The 25,374-nt window shown below is 47.3% G+C and overlaps 1 protein-coding gene across 2 annotated transcripts; it reads left to right on the top strand.

Annotated features, from left to right (window-relative positions):
* Positions 1–1,879: 1,879 nt before the first annotated feature.
* On the top strand, positions 1,880–24,774 carry Tmem39b (transmembrane protein 39B). 2 transcript variants are annotated; one of them, XM_041652129.1, is made up of 9 exons: positions 1,880–2,028; positions 5,655–5,781; positions 6,272–6,491; positions 7,062–7,145; positions 7,461–7,615; positions 16,437–16,773; positions 19,274–19,461; positions 22,454–22,574; positions 24,340–24,773. In XM_041652129.1, exons 1-9 carry the CDS (start codon positions 2,025–2,027, stop codon positions 24,580–24,582), a joined length of 1,479 nt encoding a protein of 492 aa, XP_041508063.1. In that variant the 5' UTR covers positions 1,880–2,024; the 3' UTR covers positions 24,583–24,773. The 2 variants fall into 2 exon arrangements, with proteins under 2 accessions (XP_041508063.1, XP_041508064.1); XM_041652130.1 differs by lacking the exons at positions 1,880–2,028; positions 5,655–5,781 and adding an exon at positions 6,862–6,944 and having other exon boundaries at positions 6,380–6,491; positions 24,340–24,774.
* The last annotated feature ends 600 nt before the right edge of the window (positions 24,775–25,374 follow it).

The following is a 25,374-nucleotide window of genomic DNA, read 5'->3' on the forward strand; positions in this document are numbered from 1 at the left end:
ATGGTTTGATCAATTTGCATTCTTATACATCCCAGGACCACCTGTGGTATCACCCACAGTGGGCTGGACCCTCCCACATCAATCATTAATCAAGAAAACACCCCATATACTTACCTATTGGCCAATTTGATGGATGCAATTATCAGTCTCTCATAGATGTCCCCGGCTTGTGTCAAGTTGACAAGTGTACACTGAGATGCTGGAGTTAGGGTCTTCAAAAACAATATATACTCTTAACCCACTGAGCCATTTCTCCATCCCCCTTCTTATTTTTTTTTTTTTAAGAACCTCTGGAAGGGCAACCAGTGCTCTTAGTCCCTGAGCCATCTCTCAAGCCCTCTTGTTATTTTTTGTTGTTGTCTTGCTTTTATCCTGACACAGGGTGTAACAACCCTAGCTGTCCTGGAACTAATTCTATAGACCAGGCTGACCTCAAACTCACAGAGATCTGCCTGCCTCTGCTTCCCGAGTGCTGGGATTAAAGGCATGTGCCACCACTGCCTAGCCGGTTGTTACTTCTTAAACATAACAGAGTGCCCTTGCACTCTGTCTAGAATCTTCCCCTCTCCCCAGAACTTTGTTTTATAGACTTCCTTCCCCTGTTAAGTGCTTCCCCAAACATAATGATGGCTCACATTTCAGGGAAGCCTGCTTTGCCCATTCTATTTGAACTGGCACCCCAAAGTTCTTTCCTGTTTTTCCTTTCTTCCAACGTTCCCTTCAAACATACTACAGAATCTACTAACTTTATGTCTACCTGCCTCCATAATCTAAAATGTAGAAATCTATTAATATCTTCCAATTGTTTGATTAATCTGTGCTAAGCAATGATGTCACAAGATGATTAAAATTGCTTCTGTAGTATGTTGAACACTAGGATGTGTGAGGCCCAAGTTTCAATCCCCTTCATCCCCACCCCATAGATTGCCTATCAGTCTTGCAAGGGAAGAAATCACAGTAACGGTAGCTGTCACTACTTTATAGACTTTTTTCCCCTGTTAAATGTTTGCCAAGCAAAACGATTGCTAACACTGATTAAAACAGGTACTATGTGGATTACCTCATTTACTCTTCAACGCCTGTCAGAGAGTGCTTACATTAGGTTTGATTTCCAACTCTGCATAAGCCTATCGTAGTGTAATAATCCGGACACTCTGGAGGAGGAGGTGGAAGGTCAGAGATTCAGGGTCATCCTCCAATCCTTAGCAAGTTGAAGGTCAGCCTGGACTAGAGTCCCTGTCTCAAAACCCAAAATCAAAGGGCTGTTGAGATGGCTCAGCAAGTAAAGATTTTTACCACCAAGCCAAAAGAAACTCCTGCAAGTTGTCCTCCTACGTCTACTGCTACATGCCGCCCCCGCACGCCAAATTTTAAACTGTTGAAAAAGCAAGCCCGAACCCTAACAGGTGATTATTATTGGTAACCAAGAATATAAGTTCAAAGCTTGAAAATGGATGGCACAGGCCATAAGCTAAGGTAGTGGCAGTGAAATAAACAATGGAATAAACGTGATGCTTAGAGCTTAGTTAGCAAGACGAGGTCAAAGACTAGATGAAGATAGAATTTTGGAGGAAAAGGGAAGTGACTTCTAGGTTTTCACTGGGGTTGACCTAAGTACAATAAAAGGAGAGAGTAAGGGGAACCCAGTTTGGGAGGCGCTGAATTTGAGGTGACTGTGGTGCTCAAGAATAGGATTTCAGGAGCGGCGGAAGACCGCCTGAAAAGAAATGGGGAGAAACACAGGAGGCGGGTCCGTGGCTCTCAGAATCTCTTCAGCAGATGTTGCAGGAAAGGCGTGGGGAAGGCTAGACAAAGAGCGCAAGCACAGCCTTTGATCAGACGGCCCCTTTAAGAAGCGCGCTCCCGGTCCCAGCCCGCCTAGTATGCAAATTGAGCAGCTGGCGGGAGCGCGCGGCTGATACCCGGCCTAGGCTGCGGCGGTTAGTCCTCTCCCGGCCGCCGTCGCCTCCGACATATTGCCCGCTGGAGCTGCGGCGGCGAACGGAGAGCGCAGGGGGAAGGAGATGGGTGAGCAGAGCTGGCTGGGCTCGCCGGGGCCGCGGGATAGGGGCGGCTCGGCTGCTAGCCGTCGCCCCACGCGGACCGGAGCCGCGGGGAGGGGGAGGGGAAGGGACGCGGGCCAGACGGGACCCCGCCCCTCCGGTCCTGAGGGGGCGGGCCACTGCGTGGTGGGTGGAGCTTCCAAAATGAGGAGGTCTGGGCGGTGGGGGGGGGGAGGTAGCGGGGGGGGGGGTGCCGTGGACGGGACTCACTTGGGCTTCCACGGGGGTCGACGGGGGTGAGACACACTTCTCCGGGCTGGAAATGGGGACGGGCTGCGAGCTAAGGATACGGGTGGTCGCCGGTGTGCCAGAGAATCTTCTGGACTAAATGGGCTTACGCTGCGTGCGATGGGACTGTAGGGAGATAGAGCCCCGAAGATAGCCCATTCTGAGCTAAGCTTCTAGTCCTAGAGAGCTTTGACTGGCATGTGGGCGCGGTCTTTGGGGTGACAGTTCTGTGTGATGGGGGTTCCTGGGCTGAGGACTTTATGTGGGTGCTAAGCTTCTAAAAGAGTGGGCGTGGGCAGAGTTCTTGGGCTGTGTGGGGTTTTCCAAGCCAAATATAACAGTGTATGAACAAAGCTTCCGGCCTGGGGGCTTGGTGAGCTCAGAGCTTTGGACATGCACATTTTGAAGACCTGTCAGAGAACCCTCAGAGCCAGGGAAGCATGGGCACACTATGTATGAATGGAGGCTACCGTGTTGCCATGAGGAAGATGAACAAGTTATAACTTCGATTAAGGGTGTGGGAGCTGTGTGCTGGTTGCTGCCCGGCATCTTAGGCTATACGACTAAGCTTAAGGATATGGCTTTGTAAAATCTTAAGTTTTGAATTCACTACCACGGCGCTGCCTCAGAGGCCATGCCGACCTTAAGCTCAGGCCTTGGATCATTGAGTTAGATCTCAAAGCCCTGGAGGAAAAACGACTAGATCGAAAATTACTGGAGACTCATATCCAGATGAAGTGCGGCAGATACCAGAGCTGAGAAGCTCATGACTCAGAGCCTCCTACTTACTGCCTCTTGCATCCTGGAAACTCAATTTACTAATCTGAAAATACTACCTCACTGCTCCTATCCACTTATCGATATATTCCCCAGTAAACTGGAATAAAGAAACAGCAGTGACAAAGACATACACGGTCTGGTAGCACATGCCTGAAATCCTAGCACTTGGGAGGCTGAGGCAGGTGGATTGTGAGTTTTAGGCCACCCTGTGCTACATAGTGAATTGTTTTTAAAAAATTAATTTACTGACCTTCCATTTTAGTGGAAGAGACAGTAAACATGTTTTTTGTTTGTTTGTTTGTTTGTTTTTCAAGACAGGGTTTCTCTGTAGCTTTGGAGCCTGTCTTGGAACTAACTCTTGTAGACCAAGGGATCTTCAAACTCACAGAGATCCGCCTGCCTCTGCCTCTTGAGTGCTGGGATTATAGGCGTGCACCACCACTGCCCAGCCGAGACAGTAAACATGTTAACAAATAAGATAATTTCAGAAGTCCTGGAGAGATTGCTCTGCAGTTAAGAGTGTTTGTTACTCTTTGCAGAGAGCCTAGGTTCAATTTCCTGGCACCCACATTATGACTCACAGCCATCTCGAGTTCTGGCTCCAGGGATCTGAAACCCTCTTCTGACTTCTGCTCCCACTGGGTACACATGTGGTGCACATGCATACATGCAGGCAAAACATTCATACACATAAAATAAATTTTTATTTTTTATTTTATTTTATTTTTTTAATTTTTTTAAATTTATTTATTTATTAAGGATTTCTGCCTCCTCCCCGCCACCGCCTCCCATTTCCCTCCCCCTCCCCCGATCAAGTCCCCCTCCCTCATCAGCTTGAAGAGCAATCAGGGTTCCCTGACCTGTGGGAAGTCCAAGGACTGCCCACCTCCATCCAGGTCTAGTAAGGTGAGCATCCAAACTGCCTAGGCTCCCCCAAAGCCAGTACGTGCAGTAGGATCAAAAACTTACTGCCATTGTTCTTGAGTTCTCAGTAGGCCTCATTGTCCACTATGTTCAGCGAGTCCGGTTTTATCCCATGCATAAAATAAATTTTTAAAAAACTTAAAAAAGAGAGAGAGACAATTTCAGCCAGGCAGTGGTGGCACACACATTTGAGTTTGAGGCCAGTCTGGTCTGCAGAGTGAGTTCCAGGACAGGCTCCAAAGCTACAGAGAAACTCTATCTCGAAAAACAAACAACAACAAAAAGGACAATTTCAGGGATTGAATTGTAGGAAAAAATAGAAGTAAAAGAGAGTAATGGGGGCAACCCCTCAAAAATGGGGTTGGGGGGCTAGTGGATGAAGTACTTGCTGTGCAAGCTCGAGGAGCAGAGTTGGGTTCCCCAGTGCCCATCTGAAGTTGCCTGGGCGGGTGTGGCAACCCACCTGTAATCAATCCCTGCACTTGGGAGGCAGAAATGGATCCCTGGGGCAGACTAGTTAGTGAAACGATGAGCTCTGAGCTCAACAAGAGACCCCATCTCAGTAAACAAAGTGGAGCACAGTCAAAAAGTCACTGGCTGGGCAGTGCTGGCGAGCACCTTTGATCCCAGGGCAGAGACAGGTAAATCCTCGAGTTTGAGGCCAGCCTGGTCTACAGAGTGAGTTCCAGGATAACCAGGGCTACACAGAGAGACCTTTCCTTTAAAACCCAAACAACAACAACAAAAACCCTAAAAAACAAAAACAACAACAACAACCAAAAATCACTACCAACAAAATAAAACAAAATGAAAAAGATACTGGCCATAAATTTCTGGCCTTCAGCCCCCCCCCCCACACACACACATACATAGGTACACATGCATGAGCACAAACAAATGTCAGTAAGGTGACATTTGCTGGTGGTGAATCTTAGTGGTAGAGCATGTGCTTAGCATGTTTAAGAAAGAAATGAATTTTAAAAAAAAGAAGATAGCTTAGTGTGTAATGTAGTTGCCATTCGAACATGACGACCTGAGTTTGATCCCCAGAACCCATGTACTGTGGAGACTAATACCAGTGCGCCCTGGCCAGCTGGCCTAACCTAATTGGCAGGTCCCAGACCAATGAATGGTCCTGATTTTAAAAGTAACAAGAACAAGGTAGAGACCTGTGCAGACCTGCGGACCTGAGTTTGGTCCCTGGAACCCAGCTCCCAAAAGTTACTTCTGACCTCTCTGTGCATGATGTGGTGGGCACTCTTACACGGGGTAATATCAAGTAAAATACAAATGGAAAATTTCTACTAGAAGAAGAAAAATAAATAAAAAAGGGCCTCCAGAAAGTGCTCTCCTGACCAAAGGTACAGGACATACAAGGATGACTTAGAGGGGAGAGAAGTGCGCTAGCTAGAGCACAGGGTGGGATGGGGCGCACGGCAGAGAACAACAGGTGAGATGTGCTTTATAGGCCTCTATGAGGTTTGAGTAAGAAAGTGAAGTACATGAACTCAAGGCTGGCCTCCCCAACATAGCAAGTTCCAGAAAAGCCAGGCTTATATAAAGAGACACTGTTTCAAAAATCAAACAGAAGAAAGGAAGGCAATGAAATTCCAGTTAACCAAGATAGTATTGTTGTCATCCTTGATATACGCCCTACAGGAGGACGAAGAGGTCCCAACAGGACATCTTACTGTCGAAATCCACTCTGTGAGCCAGGATCTTCAGGGGCCTCTGGTGGAGGCCATACTTCCAGTGCATCCGTGACCAGCGTCCGTTCTCGAGCCAGGTAAGCCCCCTCTGCATCTCATTCCTTCCTGTGGCAGTGTGGAGGCCAGGGTCCCTTACTGGATGTTAGGATGCACTGTGTCCTACATATCAGGTAGAGTTAGAGGGGTCTGAGCAGCCGCAAAAACCAGAGCAAGCTTCGAGGGTGTTCACTTGAAAAGATGCCATGAGACTGGGTAAAGCAGACAGACCTCAGCCCTTGGTTCCAGTTGAGTTCTAGTCCTGATTTACTGCTGGCTTGCACGGGTTGCCATCTGCCTCTGGACCGCCTTTCCCTATCTGTAAAGCAAGCCTAATAACTCCCTCCTGGGAAGTGGGGGGACTGGAGTCAAATCGGGAGGAAAGGCTCTTTTCTCATGTCCTTTGTCTCCCAGGCAAGCTAAGGAGGACTCCATCCCCGTGAGCTGATGGAATCCACAGGCCTGTGCTCCAGAAGCTTTTCCCATTGGGTCCTCAGGTTCACTCCTAATGTTACTATTTTCTCTCTCCAGGACCAGTTCTGGGACGGGCCTCTCCAGCCCTCCATTGGCCGCCCAGACAGTTGTGCCTCTGCAGCACTGCAAGATTCCCGAGCTGCCAGTCCAGGCCAGCATTCTGTTTGAGCTCCAGCTCTTCTTCTGCCAGCTCATAGCCTTGTTCGTGCACTACATCAACATCTATAAGACAGTCTGGTGGTACCCACCCTCCCACCCACCCTCCCACACCTCCCTGGTATGTGCTCAATCACGGTCCCGTGTGTGTGATGTGCACGCATGCATGTGCACCTGTACGTGTTGCTTGGTTTAAATTTAGCATAGCTTACCAAGCACCACTATATACCTGGCTCCATACTGGGCCTGATGAAGGTAGAAGGAACAGAACTGATGGTTCTTAACTATTTCTGGTGTGCTTAGGACTATGCTGGGCACTGTGAGGCTAGCAGATTTGAATCTGACACAGACTGGGTCTTAAGGCCTGTCTGAGAGATGAGTCATGGGACTGTATGAATGTTCCAGGGGTGGAAAGAACTCTGGACAGAAGAGGAGGTTCAGGGACATGGTGTTAGAGCAAGAGTGCTCACACACCACTCTCTTATCCCCAGGGACTGTCCCACTTCCCTGCTCTGGGTCCTGTTCTACTCCTCTAGGTAATTTCCTGGCCTGAGTCAGCTGGAGGCCAATGAAGGTCAGAGAATGGGGACAGTCTCTGTGGAAAGGACTGGGCAGTGGGAGGTAATGGGTATGAGAAAAACCTGTGTGTGGAGAAGCAGCCCATGTGACCCCCAGGCCTCTGCCCCGACAGAACTTCCACCTGATCGACTTCAACTTGCTGATGGTGACCACCATTGTGCTGGGCCGCCGCTTCATTGGGTCCATCGTGAAGGAGGTGATTGGGTCCTAGAGGCTGGCCAGGGACTTTGGGACTCCCCTTTTCCCCTGGGATGCCAAGAAGACACCTAACCAACCCTTAACCCTAAGGCATTTCTTTGAGGTCCTCGTGGACTTATTTGAAGAATGTTAATGATGTCCATTGGCTCTCCCAACCCACTGGGTATCAGGAAGACTGACTGTACCAGGCTCCTCCCAGCCTGCTGTGCACCTTTCCCTGGGTGGGATTATAGGCCATGTCCAGTGGGGTTTGGGCATGACTCCTGTGGCCTCCATCCAAGGCCCCATCCTGTCATATCTCACCCCGACCCAGGCTTCTCAGAGGGGGAAGGTCTCCCTCTTTCGCTCCATCCTGCTGTTCCTCACCCGCTTCACCGTTCTCACGGCAACAGGCTGGAGTCTGTGCCGGTCCCTCATCCACCTCTTCAGGACCTACTCCTTCCTGAACCTCCTGTTCCTCTGCTATCCGTGAGTACCCTCACCTCAGCCCTCACTGCCTAGCACCAGACGCTTGACTCTGTCCTTCGTATGGCTGGGTAATCAGGCCTCCCTCCATATCTGGCGGACTCGCAGGCAGGCAGCAGCAGTGACCTCTCACGATGTCTAGTGACATCTCCTGAGATCAGGGTGATTAGGTTTTTTTCTTTTGCAGAAGAAATTGAAGTGGTATAAGCTATTCCATCTCTACTGATGGGAGGTTGGAATCGGATTCAGATCTAATGAATACCCAGGGGAACATTTGCAGATTGAAATGATTGGGCTTTCTTTGTGTCTCTGTCTTCCTTTCCTTTCTCTCTCTCTCTTTTTTTTTTTCTGTGGGGGCAGGGTACTGTTCTCACTGTATCCCTCATATCCTCCTCCCCTTTCACCTCTCTCCCTCCCCCCTCAGTGTTTATGAAATCTCCTGATGCTTCTCCATGTCTTTGTTTACATGTCTCTATGCATGTCTGTATGTGAAATAGACCTGGGTGTATATTGTCTGCATAAGCACATGTATGTTTGTCTCGGTGTCTGCTTAGCCCATTGCCTGCCCCACCGGAAATTCAATTGTTCAAGATGGAGAGATGGTATCTGGGAAGGGCCCAGAACTGCCCTTTTCCGATCCAGACTCCAACAGTCTTCTGGCTACCAGGGCATTAACAGTTACTTCCTGACCTTGTCCTTTCTGGGTCTTGGAAAGCCTCAGAGCTGGGTCCTCCGGTTCCCTATGCTACAGGACTAAGAACTTGCTGGCTTAGGTGCCTGTCACACCCGCTGTACTGTAAGCAGGGGTTTTTTGTGAGTTTAAAAGGTATTTATCAGCCAGGTGGTGGTGGCACACACCTTTAATCCCAGCTTTCAGGAGATAAACGGTGGCTGGATCTCTGAGTTCAAGGGCAACCTGGTCTACACAGTGAGTTCCAGAATAGCTAGATTTAGACGGATTTTTCTTTGGGCTGCCAGCTCACAGAAATGAGACAGAGACTTATTATGAAAGCTCAGCCTATAGCCTGGGCTTGTCCCCCTAGCTCTTAGAACTTAAATAACCCGTTTCTATTCATCTGTGTGCTGCCCCATAAGCCATGGCTTTTACCTCTCTGCATCCAGCTGGTGACCCAGCGCTGCCCAGAAGTCCTGCTTATGCCTCCTGCCTAGCTATTAGCCGTTTAGCTTTTTATTGAACAATCACAGTGACACATCTTCACACATTATAAAGGAATAGTCCACAACCGCCAGGGCTCTACAGAGAAACCCTGTCTCAGAAAGACAAAACAAAAATACACATGCACACACCAGTCTTTAAGTATATGAATATTTTGGTTGCATGTCTATATGTGTATGAAGTGCCTTTGGAGGCAGGCAGGAAGGTGGTGTCAGATCCCTTGGGTTTGGAGTTAGGACAGTTATGAACTGCCATGTGGGTGCTAGAAGCTGAACCCAAGTCTTCTGCAAAGAGTAACAAGTGTCTTAACCACTGAGCTATCACCTCCAAAAGAGAGGTTTTTATATACTAGCCTGACCTTGAATTTGAGGGCTAACCTTGAGGCTGACCCTCCAGCCTCCACCTCAGGAGGTTTTTGCCTTCCTGCTCAGTATCTGTGGTGCTAGGGATCCCACCCGGAACTTCCTGTATGCTAGGCAAGCACTCTTCTCCATCACTTTTAGATTTATATTATGTGACTGACATCTGTCTTTTTTTTTTTATAGAAGAGATTTTTTTAAAATATTTATTTATTTATTTATTTATTTATTATGTATACAATATTCTTTCTGTGTGTATGCCTGAAGGCCAGAAGAGGGCACCAGACCTCATTCCAGATGGTCGTGAGCCACCATGTGGTTGCTGGGAATTGAACTCAGGACCTTTGGAAGAGCAGGCAATGCTCTTAACCGCTGAGCCATCTCTCCAGCCCCTATCTGTCTTTTTTTAAAAAAAATATTTATTTATTTGTTATGTATACAGTATTATATCTGTGTGTATGCCTGCAGGCCAGAAGAGAGCACCAGACCTTATTACAGATGGTTGTGAGCCACCATGTGGTTGCTGGGAATTGAACTCAGGACCTTTGGAAGAGCAGGCAATGCTCTTAACCACTGAGCCATCTCTCCAACCTCGACATCTGTCTTTTTTTTTTTTAATTTATTTATTTATTAAAGATTTCTGTCTCTTCCCCGCCACCGCCTCCCATTTCCCTCCTCCTCCCCCAATCAAGTCCCCCTCCCTCATCAGCCTAAAGAGCAATCAGGGTTCCCTGCCCTGTGGGAAGTCCAAGGACCACCCACCTCAATCCAGGTCTAGTAAGGTGAGCATCCAAACTGCCTAGGCTCCCACAAAGCCAGTACGTGCAGTAGGATCAAAAACCCATTGCCATTGTTCTTGAGTTCTCAGTAGTCCTCATTGTCCGCTATGTTCAGCAAGTCCGGTTTTATCCCAGGCTTTTTCAGATCCAGGCCAGCTGGCCTTGGTGAGTTCCCGATAGAACATCTCCATTGTCTCAGTGTGTGGGTGCACCCCTCGCGGTCCTGAGTTCCTTGCTCATGCTCTCTTTCCTTCTGCTCCTGAATTGGACCTTGAGATTTCTGTCCGGTGCTCCAATGTGGGTCTCTGTCTTTGTCTCCTTTCATCGCCTGATGAAGGTTAATATTCAGGAGGATGCCTATATGTTTTTCTTTGGGTTCTCCTTATTTAGCTTCTCTAGGATCACTAATTATAGGCTCAATGTCCTTTGTTTATGGCTAGAAACCAAATATGAGTGAGTACATCCCATGTTCCTCTTTTTGGGTCTGGCTTACCTCACTCAGGATAGTCGACATCTGTCTTTTAAAAGCCTTTTTTGTACCAGATGGTGGTGATGTACACCTTTAATCCCAGCACTTGAGAGGCAGAGTTTGAGGCCAGCCTGGTCTACAAAGTGAGTTTCAGGACAGCTGAGACTGTTACATAGAGAAACCAAAATTGTTTTGTTTCTTAGTCTTGTGGTACTAGAAACGAATCCTACGAGCTCGTGCATTTCAAACAAGCACCCTGCGGCTGAGCTACATCCCTGGCCCTCTACAGAAGCTGTATTGATTTGGGTTTTTTTTGGACAGGATTTTGTGTAGTCCTTGCTGGCTCCAGCTTGCTGTGTAGCTGAGTTCAAGCTGTGACTCTGAACTCTTGATGCTCTTACTTGTGTCTCTGGGGTGCTGAGGTGACCAGTGTATGCAACCACGCCATCACTGGACTTTTTTAATCATCATATCATACTACATGTGATGGTAGATGGCTGATATTTTGGTAAGCAGGCAGGGTTCACCTTGTCTAGTTCCGTTTGTTTCTGCCAGTCTTTCCTTGAAGCACTTCTGTGTTGGGCTAACATTTTATGGGTAGGTGAATTTATGGGGAAGAAAATACCTGTAATGGATATACACTGTGCTTATTGGAATTTTTTTTTCCCCCCAGACAGGGTTTTTCTGTGGAACCTGTCCTGGAACTCGCTCTGTAGACCAGGCTGGCCTCAAACTCATTGAGATCCACCTGCCTCTGCCTCCCAAGTGCTGGGATTAAAGGCATGTTCTACCGTTCCACCACTCCCGCTTTTTTTTTTAATTCTTATTTTATTTGCTGAATGTGGAGGTTCATGCCTTTAATCCCAGCATGCTGGAGGTAGAGGAAGGTGGAATTCTTTGAGTTTGAGACTAGCCTGGTCTGTATATTGAGGACCAGGCTAGTCACAACTATACAGTTTACACCCTCTTTCCTTCCTTCCTTCCTTCCTTCCTTCCTTCCTTCCTTTATATTTATTTCATTTTATTTATAAGGTTTTGTGAAATGGGGTTTCTCTGTAGCCCTGGGTGTCCTAGGCTCTGTAAACCAGACTGGCCTTGAACTCAGATCTTCCAGGCTCTGCCTCCTAAGTGCTGGGACTAAAGGTGTGCACCACCACCACTTGGCAGGAGAAACCCTGTTTGTAAAAAAAGAAATAGAGGATTTTATCTATTTGCGTGTGTAGAGTGGTGTGTGTGCTGCAGTGCTAGAGGTGAAGTTGCAAGAGTAGGTTCTCCTTTCACCCTGGGGCTTCCTGGACCAAACTCAGGATGTCAGACTTGGCCGCAAGCCCCTTGCCTGCTGAGCCGTCTTACTGGCCCTCGTGTTTCCACACTTGGATTTGTCTGCATTTGTGAGATTCTGTCTTTTCCTTGTAACAAGTACACATATTTTTGTACCCCTTCAATATCAATGCGATTAGAACCACTGCACAGAGTATTTCCCCTACATTTGTTATGAGTTTTAACACACTGGGCCAATGAGATGGCTCGGTGAGGAAAGGTGCTCCCCTGACACCCTGGGACCCACATGGCTAAGAAGAGAACCAGCTCCTTCAGGTTGTCCTCTGACATAGACAGGTGTGCTGTGGCGTGTCTCCCTTCCTTGCTCACCCCTTGCTTCCAGTAACTAAATTAATTCGGGCGGTGGAGGCACACATCTTTAGTCCCAGCACTCCAGAGGCAGAGGCAGGTGGATCATTGAGTTTGAGGCCAGTCTGCTCTACAGAACAAGTTCCAGGACAGCCAGAGCTAAACAGTGAAATCCTGTCTCGAACAAAAGAAAACAAAACGAAACAGTAAATAAATTAACTTAGTTAAAAAGTTAAATCAATATAAAAAGTAAATTTATATAGTTAAAAGATAAAACAGCCTCCAATCCCACTATCCAGGTTTCTAGTTCCCTGCTATAGGATTTCACTATTTCACTTTGTAGCCCTGGCTGTCCTGGAACTTGCTCTGTAAACTAGGCTGGCCTTGAACTCAGAGATGAGCTTGCCTCTGCTTCCCGGAGTGTTGGGGCTAAAGGCATGGGCCACCACTGCCTGGTAAAATAAGTCTCTTAGCTGGGAGTCATGGTACAGTCATATAATCCCTGCTCTCAGGAAGCAGGGGAGTTTTTACCAGCTGCATAGCAAAGTTGAGGTTACATGAGACCTTCCACCCCACCCCCAAAAGCTGGGTATAGTGGTGTAGGCCTTTAATCACAGCACTTGGCTGGCAGGCAGAGTTTGAGGCCAGCCGTATCTATGTAGTTGAAAGACAGCCAGAACTGTCAAACAAGACCCTGTCCTAAAAAGGAGAGTTGGGGGTTAGGGAGATGACTGCCCTGCCAGAGGCCTGGGTTCAGTTCCCAGTACCCACTTGACAACTCATAACTGTTTGTAACTCTGGTTCCAGGGGACCTGACACCCTCACAATAGAAGTAAATAATTAAAAAGCCAGGCAGTGATAGTGCACACTTTTCGTCCCAGAGACAGAGGCAGGCAGATCTCTGACTTCAATGCTAGCCAGGTTTACAAAGTGGGTTCTGGGACACAGAGAAACTCTATCTCAAAAAAAAATCAACAGTCAGCCAGGTGGTAGGAGGCAGAGGCAGGTACTTTTGGGGCCAGCCTGGTCTACAAGAGCTAGTTCCAGAACAGGCTCCATTACAGAGAAACCCCTGACTCTAAAAACCCAAAATATGGGCTGGAGAGATGGCTCAGTGGTTAAGAGCACTGACTGCTCTTCCAGAGGACCTGGGTTCAAGTCCCAGCACTCACATGGCAGCTCACAGTTGTCTGAAGATCCAGTTGTAAGGGATCTTCACACCTTCACACCAATGCACATAAAGTAAAAGTTAAATAAACCATAAAAATATTTTACAAAGTAAAAATAGAAACCCAAAATAAATAAATAAAAACTTTTACTTACAGTGTTTTTTAGGTTTTTGCTTTATTTTTTTGTTTGAAATAGGGTCTCATTGTATAACCCTAGCCGACCCAGAACTAATTCATTGTGTAGCCCAAGCTGGCATCAAACTTACAGTGCTCTGCCTGTCTCTGATTCTCTAATGGGACTAAAGGCATGTTCCTCCATGTCTTACTATTTAAATTATTTTATCTATACCTTTGTTTGTCACTTAAAACTCTTATTAATTTTATAATTAGCTAATATATTCATATAATTTAAGTTGTGGGATTTATATTTGTTTGTTTTTTTGGTTGATTTTTTTTTTCCTTTTCTTTTTTTTTGGTTTTTTAAGACAGAGTTTCTCTGTGTAGCTCTGGCTGTCCTTGAACTCACTCTGTAGACCAGGCTGGCCTGGAACTCAGAGAGATTGCTTGCCTCTGCCTCTCAAGTGCTGGGATTAAAGGTATGCACCACCACAGCCTGGCTTATTTTTTTGTTTGTTTGTCTTGTTTATTTAATGTTTGGGGTTTTGTGGGGGCCGCGTGTTGAGACAGGATTTTCCTCTGTAGCCAGTTAGATGCTCTGGCTGCTCATTCAGAGGCTCTGGGTTCCATTCCCAGCACTCACATGGTACTGACCACTGCAGTTTCAGTTGCAAAAGATCCAGACACACTCTTCTGGCATCCTTGAGCATCACTGCCCAGCCCTAAAAGTAAATAATTTTTTAAATCAAAATATAATAGTGTAAATTGGGCGGTGGTGGTACACACCTTTAATCCCAGCACACGGGAGGCAGAGGCAGGTGGATCTTTGTGAGTTTGAGGCCAGCCTGGTTTACAGGAGCTAGTTCCAGGACAGGAAACAAAGTTACAGAGAAACACTGTCTCGAAAAAAAACAAAAAACAAAAACCAACCAAACAAAAAAAGATATAATAGTGTAAATTTTAAAAGCCTGCCTTGCCGGGCGATGGTGGCGCACGCCTTTAATCCCAGCACTCGGGAGGCAGAGGCAGGCGGATCTCTGTGAGTTCGAGACCAGCCTGGTCTACAGAGCTAGTTCCAGGACAGGCTCCAAAGCCACAGAGAAACCCTGTCTCGAAAAAACTAAAAAAAAAAAAAAAAAAAAAAGCCTGCCTTGACTGCTGCTACCTCCCAGTCATCTCATTTCCCTTCTAAGGAGAAATCAGCGCTGTTTCTGGTTTCTTATATACCCTGGATAGGAGATGAGCGCATCTGCAAGTATACCACACACAGCGTGCAAGCACATGCACGCTGACTCCCTACAATTGGAGCTCAGCTCAGTGGTTAGAAGCACATATTCTACCTGGGGACAGGAGTTCAGTTCTCAGTGTTTGTAGCTGACAGCTGTCTGTAACTCTAGCTCCAGGGGACACAATCCCGTTTCTGGACTCTGGGAGTGCCTGCATCACAATGCACATATTCACATGTACACACTACCGTATGCACATGATTAGATTTTCTTTTATTTTAGAAAAAAAATATTAGGACTCTAGCCACCACCACCCCTCCGTTCTTTTCTCTTTCCTCCTCTCACTTCCTGGCGACTGTAGGCATTTATGTGTCAAGGCTGGTATTCTCATTCTCTTATATAACCACATCTAAGCTCTCCATCTTTGTCTGAAGCTAATTATAAAAGTTAAGCACCGCTAAGTTTGTTTCCTTAGGAAGAGTGCAAAAATAACATTCATTGTAGTTCCTAGGCTGTGATCTTGGGCCTCGTGAAAAGACTTGCGAGTGTAAGAGTCAGATGGTTTCTCCCTGCGTCTGTCAGTCCTTAAGCTCCTGCTGTAGTTAGTGTGCTTCGTATTTAAATAATAGCACCCTTCAGTGGAGTTTGTAATTGCCTTGTTTCTTGGTGACAAAAGAAAGATGGCCTTTCACTAAACCCTCATATTTACCCAGCCCCTCCAGCATGCCACCTGTTACCTGGCGCCCATTCCCTCCCTCCCAGAGGTCTCCCACCTTAGGCCTCCATCCTCCTGCTCTAGAATGAAGGCTTGCTTTGTAGGTTTGCTGTGTAGCTCAGCCTGGGACTTCCCTTGCTGCCCTCCTGAATTGCATGCTTTCTTAAATCCCATGCCTTCTTGGGTTTCTCCCTTATTTTGCTAAGTGCATTGTCAGGTAATGGCCTTAGCAATGACTGTTTGGGAAATATGTGTTTTATGTCCTTATATGTCCAAAATATCTTTATTCTACCTTTACTCTGTTTTGTCTTTCAGAGTCTTTTTTGTTTTGGTCTTTTTCTCCATTTTTCTATATGTATGTGTTTGAGCCTATGAATTTATTATGTGTGCTGCAGGATGTATGGGTGATGGGAACCGAACCTGGCTTGAAGAGGTGTAAGCACTCTTTAACTATTGAGTTAACACCCCAGCTTTCTCACCCTTATTCTTTGGTTTTGTTTTGTTTTGATTTTTCGAGACAGGGTTTCTCTGTGTAACAGCCGTCCTGGAACTCGCTCTGTAGACCAGGCTGGCCTCAGACTTGCAGAGATCTACTTCTCTTTGCCTCCTGAGTGCTGGGATTAAAGGTGTGCGCCTCCACCACTGGCTTGTTATTCTTATAAGAAGAGGCTTCATGTAGAATACTTAGTCTGAGCCAGGTGGTGGAGGAGCATGTCTTTAATCCCAGCACTCAGAAGGCAGAAACAGATAGATCTCTTGAGTTTGAGGCCAGCCTAGTTTTCAGAGTGAGTTCCAGGACAGCTAGAACTACACAGAGAAACCTTGTCTTGGGGGGGAAAAAAGGAAAAAGGAAAAAAAAGACTTAGGCTGAATCATAGACTGTGCTCAATGAATGTGGGTTGCTATGGTGATTGTTAGTTATCACCATGCAGGAAAGACCTTCCTTCTTGCTTCCTACCATATCCTCAGTTCCAGCATGTGCTTGATGCTGAGATGTGTTTTCATTGACTTGGATGGAAAGACGGAGGTATAGGAGAATGAGTAGATTTTCCTCTCTGAGTATCCAGGAGCTCTGAGGCCCAGAGGAAAAAGCAGAGTTGTGTGCCCACCCCGCTACCCCCAGGTTGAGAGTTGGGATTCTGACCCTTGGACAGTCCTGGCCTCATCACTGTCTTCTGCAGCAGGTTTGGGATGTACATTCCGTTCCTGCAGCTGAACTATGATCTTCGCAAGACGAACCTCTTCAGCCATGTGGCTTCTATGGGGCCCCGAGAGGCGGTCAGTGGTCTGGCAAGGAGTCGGGACTACCTGCTGACACTGCGGGAGACGTGGAAGCAGCACACTCGACAGCTGTATGGCCCAGAAGCCATGCCTACCCATGCCTGCTGCTTGTCACCGAGCCTCATCCGCAATGAGGTGGAGTTCCTCAAAATGGACTTCAATTGGCGCATGAAGGAAGTGCTTGTCAGCTCCATGCTGAGCGCCTATTACGTGGCCTTTGTTCCTGTTTGGTTTGTCAAGGTACATAGCTCAACACCAGCAAAGTGGCTTGCCGCCCTCCCCTGAGCCCTCTTGTATAAGTAACTCTCCTGGGGTTTTGTTATTCGTTTTCTATTTGTGTGTGCGCGCACATGTGAGAGTGCATTTGTGCATGTATGTAGGTGAAGCCAGAGATTGTTATTGGGTGTCTTTTTCAGTAACTTTCCACCATATATTTTTTTTAAATTTATCAAGCATACAGCATTCTGTCTGCATGTATGCCTGTGGGCCAGAAGAGGGCGCCAGACCTCATTACAGGTGGTTGTGAGCCACCATGTGGCTGCTGGGAATTGAACTCAGGACCTTTGGAAGAACAGTGCTCTTAACCTCTGAGCCATCTCTCCAGCCCCATCCACCTTATTTCTTGAGATGGTCTCTCACTGAATCTGGAGCTTGCTGTTTTGGCTAGACCCAGAGATCTTCCTGTCTCTGCTTTCCCAGTGTTGGATATACAGATGCTGAGCCACCATACCGAGCATAGGTATTGAAACCAGAAGTCAGTTACTCTTGCTTGTGCACCAAATGCTTTACCTATTGAGCCGTCTTCCCAGGCTCATCTCTACCAGTTTTGATTGGATATCTCCTCTGGAGATCTGGAATAAAGAGAATAAGGTTCCCTTAAAGGGAGTGACCTATCCAAGTACTCCTGATTAATGGAAGAGACTTGGTAAGTCAGTGGCTGCTTTGGCATGGGTCTGAGTGTCCTGTTTTGCCATTGAATAAAGAAGTCAGGAGCTAGGGCAGGAGTGATGACTCAGCAGTTCATGAGCAGGGTTCGGTTCCCAGTGCCTCATAATTGTTGATGTCCTTTTTTTGTTTGTTTTTTCGAAACAGGGTGTCTCTGTGTAACAGCCCTGGCTGTCCTGGAACTAGCTCTGTAGACCAGACTGGCCTCAAACTCACAGAGATCCGCTTGCCTCTCCTCCCCAGTGCTGGGATTAAAGGTGTGTGCCACCACAACCCAGCAGTGTTTCACGATTGTAACTTTAGTTCCATGGGTTCTGCTACCCTCTTCTTCTGCATGTGGTATACGTACGTAAATGCTGGCAGAATATTCATACACATAAAAGAAATATTTTTTTTTTTTTTTTTTGGTTTTTCGAGACAGGGTTTCTCTGTGGCTTTGGAGCCTGCCCTGGAACTAGCTCTTGTAGACCAGACTGGCCTCGAACTCACAGTGATCCACCTGCCATTGCCTCCTGAGTGCTGGGATTAAAGGTGTGCACCACCACCACTCGGCAAGAAATAAATCTTGAAAGAAAGAAACAAGAGTCATCAGATCTTAGTGACCTCAAAGGTGTCCCCTTTCTTCTCAGCTTCTGGGAAGGCACCTCCTTGGCTGTAATAGACTGGAAATCTTGCTCCGGGATGCAGTGTGGTAACATGGGTGTGTGTGGGTGTGTGGGTGTGTGGGTGTGTGTCAGTGGGCAGCTTGTGGGAGTTGGTTCTCCGCTTCCACAATCTGGGTGCTGGAGATTGAACTCAGGTTGTGAGCTCTGGAAGTAGGTGCCTTTACCTCCTGAACCAGCTCTCTGGCCACAGGATAAACTTCAAAGATTGGAGTTAGAAGCCAGGTGGTGTTGATGCACACCTTTAATCCCAGCACTTGAGAGGCAGAGGCAGGTGGATCTCTGTGAGTTTGAGGTCAGCGTGGTCTACAGAGATAGTTCTAGGACAGCCAGAGCTACACAGAGAAACCCTGTCTCAAAAAACAAATCGAATTAAAAAAAAAAAAAAGATTGGCGGTGAAAGCTGTTCTCTGCGGATACTGCATGCACGTGGTACACAGACACGCATGGAGGCAAAATACTCGTGTACATCACATAAAATAATTTGTCTTCTAATTTGTATGTGTGGGTGTTTTTGCCTGCATGTATAGGTCTATGTACCACTTATGTGCCTGGTGCTTTCAGAGGCCGGAAGAGGGTATTAGGTTCGCTGAAACTGGAGTTAGAAATAGTTATGAGTCACCATGTCAGTGCTGGGAATCCAGGTCCTCTGGAAGAACAGCCGTCAATGCTCTTAACTATTGAGACACATCTCTAGCCCCACATGACATCATTTTTTTTTAAATTGGATGTGTTGAGGACTCTGCCGGCAGAGAACTTTGCTATGTACAGACTCTCTCTGATGCCTGGGTTGGTGGTGATTCCCCTTACTCTCATCTAACTAAAGAAGAAAGGAGAGCATAGACGAGTTAAATTATTTGCCAGAAGTCCCAGAGTTGTTCATGTGCAGCAGAGCCGAGACTGCTCCACTCTTTCCTTTGGGTACCTGCCGAGTGGGTGGCAGAGCAATGTTCCATTATAGAAAGCTGGTGGACATAGGATCTGAGCTGCCCTTCCAACATGTGTAATTGTTGATTTCAGGCCATCCTGAAATCTCCAAGGTCAACCCTGGCTTCTAGGTCGAATCAGGGAAGGACGAGGGTGTGGGGCCGTCGTGGACATTTTGAGCCTCACCCACCTCCTGCTCTCCCCAGAATACACATTACTATGACAAGCGTTGGTCCTGCGAGCTCTTCCTGCTGGTGTCCATCAGCACCTCTGTGATCCTCATGCAGCACCTGCTTCCCGCCAGCTACTGCGACCTGCTGCACAAGGCTGCTGCCCATCTGGGCTGCTGGCAAAAGGTGGACCCAGCTCTTTGCTCCAACGTGCTGCAGCACCCGTGAGTTGCCCCACCCTGCCCTGGCCAACTACCCTAGTTCTCCTGGTCACAGTATGAAGCTACTTCCCATCTTCTCATTGACTCGTTCAGTTGGCCAGCAAATGGTTATTAAACTTGTCTTATATATTAGAACTTGTATCTAGCGTATGGTGGAGCTCTAGACAGACCTGTTCTTTGTGGGGACCTTGCAGCTGTGCTGCATGTGGGAGGGCACAGGTGCTAATGCAGGGACGCGCTGACTTTCTCGTTCACTTTCTGACTTCCTGCTCCTGCATGCAGTCATTCTTTACTCCTGCCCACTCGTCCCCTACCCATTGCATTGTCTGCTCCTTCAGTTGTCATTCGCTTCTACCTACGCCATCCCAGGCCTGGAGCTCTGCATCTGGCAGAGGAGCTTGCTCTTTGACCTGTAAGCTAAGGGGAGCTATAGAGGACTTTGCACAGTAGAAAGAACCTCTGCAATGTGTTCTTTTCAAAACCTCAGTGAGGACAAGAAGCCGTTCTGTCAGCTCATGGCAAAGCCTGGCCAGGGAGGGAGAGCTGTAGGGGTGAAACAATACATGAAATCTCTAAGAAGTTCCCAGACTGATGCAGGAGGATAACCACATGAAAATTAGCTAAGATTGTGAGCAAAAGGTCTAGCTGCAGGCTAACACTGTTCCCAGAGCGGAAGTTCATGTCTCCCTGCACAGGAGCCCTGGGGTGCTGAGCTAACCTTCCTTCAGCCGAGTCCCTGTCACAATTATACTAATCCTCTCTCATTGATGGTTCTCATACCTGCAACTGATGCCAGCCGAGAGGAGGCTTCTAGGACAGCTTTGTAGAGAGAGGCCAGCTAAGGTAGAAGCACAAACCGAGAGCTCCAAGGCCAACTGCCTTGTATTAATGCTCCTGTCAATCAGGATCCTTTCCTGCTGGGTTTAGGAGGTTCAGAGAGAAGTGACCTTAGTGAATGCTCCATAAGAGGGCTTGGCTTACCCACCTATGCTGGAGAGAAGAAGGAATAGAAGGAGAGAATGTAGTCAGATGTAATGACGCACGCCTTTAATCCCAGCACTTGGGAGGAAGAGGCAGCCTCTGAGTTTGAGGCCAATCTGGTCTATAGAGTGAGTTCCAGGACAGTTAGGGCTCTACAGAGAAATCCTGTCTTGAAAAACCAGAAAAAGAAAAAAGAAAGCAAGCATGCTACCTGTCTGTATCTAACCCGGAACCCGAGTGCTGGGATTAAAGGCGTGCGCCACCAACACCCGGCAACTAAACTACAAATTTTACAATTCTTTGGTTTTAGTTTTTTGGTTTTTTTTTTTCTCTTTCTCACTCTCTCTCTCTCTCTCTCTCTCTCTTTTTTTTTTTTTTTTTTTTTTTTTTGAGACAGGGTTTTCTGTGTAGCCCTGGCTTTCCTGGAACTTACTATATAGACCAGGTTGGCCTCAAGCTCAGAGATTTGCCTGCCTCTGCCCCCTGAGTGCTTGGAGTAAAGGTGTGTGCCACCATTCCCAGCTCTTTTATTTTATTTTTTTTTCCCAGCTCTTTTAAAGTTTTGACAAAGGCATAAACGTTCATTTAACCTACTACCTATATCAAAGTATGGTAAATTTCTAGCTCCATAGAAAATAATCTTCATGGTCCTTCCCAGGATAAACCTCCCCCAACACACACACACACACACACACACACACACACACACCTACACCTAGCTACCTACCATTTCTTTCACCATAGGTTGGATTTTTCTGTTCTAGAGCCTTATATAAATGAAATTGTACATAAAATTTAGTTTGCATATTCCAGAACTTTATATAAATGAAATCATAAGTAGATACTCCTGTGTGGTTGGTTGGGTTTTTTTTGTTTTTTTGTTTTTTGTTTTTTGTTTTTTTAATCAAGACAGGATTTCTCTGAATAGCCCAGCTGTCCTGGAACTTGTTCTGGCCTCAAACTCAGTGATCCACCTGCCTCTGCCTCCCAAGTGCTGGGATTAAAGGCGTATACCACCGCTGGCCTAAGTAATCACTCCTGTGTCCAGCTTCTTCCATTCAGTGTTCTACCTTGTGGCCGTGTATTTAAGGGAATGAATCACTGCAGCAGGAGTATAGGGTGCACGAGAGATGCAGATAGCTGGAGGTGCCAGGTTTTGTGGCATGCCCTGAGGACACAGGCAGGAAGTAGATGCTGTCTACTTCCTAAAGGAATGATACAGACTAGGAAGCAAAGTAATGGCAAACCCTGGGGAATGTAGACCAGTAAGTAGCAGGAACTTCAAGGAACAATAAAAGATACTCGGTTTTGTAGAGTTTGAGAAAGGCTTTCTGGAGGATGATAGATTTGGAAAGATGAGAAAGAACCTTTCAGCTCGGCATCGGGAAGGTCAGTCTGTTTGGAGGGAGTGACTTAGGCAGGGATATGAGCAGTGCAGTGGACGTCAAGGATGCTGTATAAGAGCTCAAGAAGCCATGTCAAATCCCTGGGATCTTGGAGAACCTTCAGAACATTTTAAGAATTTTTTTTTTAAAGATTTATTTATTATGTATACAACATTCTGCCTCCATGTATGCCCGCACGCCAGAAGAGGGCGCCAAATCTCATTACAGATGGTTGTGAGCCACCATATGGTTGCTGGGAATTGAACTCAGGACCTTTGGAAGAGCAGCCAGTGCTCTTAACGGCTGAGCCATCTCTCCAGCCCCCACTTCAGAACATTTTAAACATTTATTCCTGATTCTGGGGACCCCTAGGAGGTTACAAGTGAGGCAAGTAGGAAGGAAAAGGGTTTTCTTCCTAACCCCCTACCCCTAGACATGTCAGTGCAGTGAGTTACTTAGGGTTGTCATCCCATTTTATAGAGAAGGCAGCTGGGACCAGAGGCGGAGTCCCAGTGTCAGCGTGATAGAAATGGAAGTAGAGCCCTAGTGACCACCCTGTGCCCGATCCTCTAGTACCCGTTTTCATGGATGAGCTGGGGACAAAGTGTACTCTTGGACTGTGCCTCCAGGTGGACTGAAGAGTGCATGTGGCCACAGGGTGTGCTGGTGAAGCACAGTAAGAATGTCTACAAAGCCGTGGGCCACTACAATGTCGCCATCCCCTCTGATGTCTCCCACTTCCGGTTCCACGTGAGTGCTCTTTTCTGGGCAGGAGGGTGGTACCTGATCTTCAGGTCAGGGAGTGGGTGGGTTTAACAGGATGATGATGGCTGTTCTCACTGTTTCCAAAACCCAGAGGAGGACGGTGCACACATGCAGCCAAAGGGTGCTCACACAGATGAGCATAGCTGCAGCTCCCTTGCTGCAGAGCACTGGCTAGAGGGGGAGATGCTCATATAATCAAAGAAAGGCTTCTGCGGGTCCTGGTGGCTTATGCCTTTAAGCCTACAACTGAGAAAGAGGGGGGTAAGGGGGGAAGGCAGAGAGATCTTAGCAGTGGAGGGAATACTGCTGATTCCTTCCTGTATCCATGCATGGTTTTTTTTTTTTTGTTTTTTTTTTTTGGATTTTTCGAGACAGGGTTTCTCTGTGGCTTTGGAGCCTGTCCTGGAACTAGCTCTGTAGACCAGGCTGGTCTCGAACTCACAGAGATCCGCCTGCCTCTGCCTCCCAAGTGCTGGGATTAAAGGCGTGCGCCACCAACGCCCGGCTCCATGCATGTTTAACATAATCAAGAGAAACTTACTGAGAAACTTGGGAACTCATGCAAATGGCCTGAGTCAGCAGAGGGAAAAGGCTTGCTTGGCCTGACTCAGTAAGGCTGCTGGCCTCCAATCCCCTTTTCCAACACAAACTTCATGACACTTCTCTATTTGAAGGGCCTAGAATTCCCTTATTTCCTAGTGACCTCTACTGGAGCTGGAGGACCCTGTGGAGCCAGGGCACTAAGGGTCATAGCTTGGGAGACCATTAATCTGGGCAGTTATCTTCATATCTCAGAGAGAGAAGAGTCTTGTTCCTAGACTCACTGCCCAGGCCTGAACCCAGCATCCTGGTCCCTTCAGCTCTCCCACTCCCAGTATAAGTTGGAGGTTCTTTTCCTTGCAGACGGAGATCCCTGGACATTTTTTTCTTGAATTCTACCTTCTGTTTTCCTTCCAGACACCTTGTAAGAGGTGTCACCATGTCCTCCATGCTTGCAGTAGATGCTGTAGTGCGCAGACTTCCCATACTTGTGATGCCTAGCAACGAAAAATAAAGGAATACCTTTCCATGCTGATGATACAAGATTTGCTGAGCTAAAGTCTGTTGCACATACAAAGCCCGGGTTCAGTATTAAAAAAGAAAGGGCAGGGGATTCTGATTTGTTCAAGTCCAACAATACTGCAGAGGTTGACATTAAAAACAGTTGAGCGGAGCCGGGCAGTGGTGGCGCATGCCTTTAATCCCAGCACTCGGGAGGCAGAGGCAGGCGGATCTCTGTGAGTTCGAGACCAGCCTGGTCTACAAGAGCTAGTTCCAGGACAGGCTCCAAAAACCACAGAGAAACCCTGTCTCGAAAAAACAAAAACAAAAAACAAAACAAAAAAAAACAGTTGAGCAGGGTATAGTGGTGCTTGTATCTAATCACAGCACTCAGGAGGCCAGTCTGGTAACAAATAAGTAAAAAGAAGTTGATTTTAGGCCAGAAAGAGTTTGAAATAGCAAGCAAGACCTCGTTCTCAGAGAAGGCTTTCCAGAAGAATCTTTAACAGCTTATGTGAAAGCAGCAGTACACTATAAGCAAAGACAGATGAGGTGGCAGAGTTCACCCCGACCTTGCACAGTCTTCCCCCACCCAAGTACACATGGGACCCCAAAGGCTTGTCCCCTTTACCATGCGCCAAGACCCCCTCATCCAAGGAACAGGTTTTGGAGCATGCCCTCTGGCCTCTGCCTACCCTTCCCTGGGTAGTTCTTTTTCAGCAACCCACTGAGGATCCTTAACATCCTCTTGCTGCTGGAGGGCGCCGTCATTGTCTACCAGCTGTACTCCTTAATGTCCTCGGAGAAGTGGCACCAGACCATTTCACTGGCCCTTATCCTCTTCAGCAACTACTATGCCTTCTTCAAGCTGCTCCGGGACCGCCTGGTATTGGGCAAAGCCTACTCGTACTCAGCCAGTCCCCAGAGAGACCTGGACCACCGGTTCTCCTGAGCTCCAGGGTGATCCTCGAGACAGCAGCCAGGCTTCACCCAAGGGCATCCTGGCTAAGGGCTGTTGGGTTTGGTTTGGGGAGGGTGGGGGGAAAAAACAAAAAAAACAAAAAAAATCCACCAGAGCTTTGTATTTTTGTTACGTAATGTTTCTTTCTTTGATAATTGATGTGATAAGAAGAAAAGAAGTCTTATTTTTATATTACCAACAAGCCTGTGTCCTGTGGTTCTTTCTCTTGTTTCTGCCTGTCAGGCACAGTCAGAGGTGTAGGCTTCTGTGGATCCCAGAGGCTGTGGTAACTGTGATTGCTTTGCTAACTGAAGGTCAGTTGTGTGCAGATGCTTCTGCGGATACTCCGTCAGCCTTGTCATCGTTTGGACAGCCCTAGGGAGATGTGTGCTGTCACTCCCACAGGTGAACTGAAACTCGGAGCTCTAATGAGTTGCTGTGGTGATCAGCTGTGGAGTGATAGAGCTGGGTATAAAAATCCTCCGAAAGGTGTGCCCCTGTTGTCCTAATGGGATATGTCTTGATTCTCCCAGCACGCAGTCACTGCAACCCTGCACTGTGCCTAGTGCCAAGCAGGACACTGTTTCACTGTGGGGAGGGAATGCCGGTAAGGTGGCTCACAGGGTCAAGGTCTTTCGCACCAACCCCGACAACCGACAACCAGAGTGCAGTCCCTGGACTCAATGTGATGGAAGGAGAGAACTGGCTCCTGTGAGTTGTCCTCTAACCCCTACACACACACACACACAATAAGTGCAATTTTTACTTATTTTCAGATTTATT

This window comes from Microtus oregoni, unplaced genomic scaffold, assembly GCF_018167655.1.
Source record: "Microtus oregoni isolate MIOR12 unplaced genomic scaffold, Mior012 000005F_ref0000423, whole genome shotgun sequence".
NCBI classification, from domain to species: Eukaryota; Metazoa; Chordata; class Mammalia; order Rodentia; family Cricetidae; genus Microtus; species Microtus oregoni.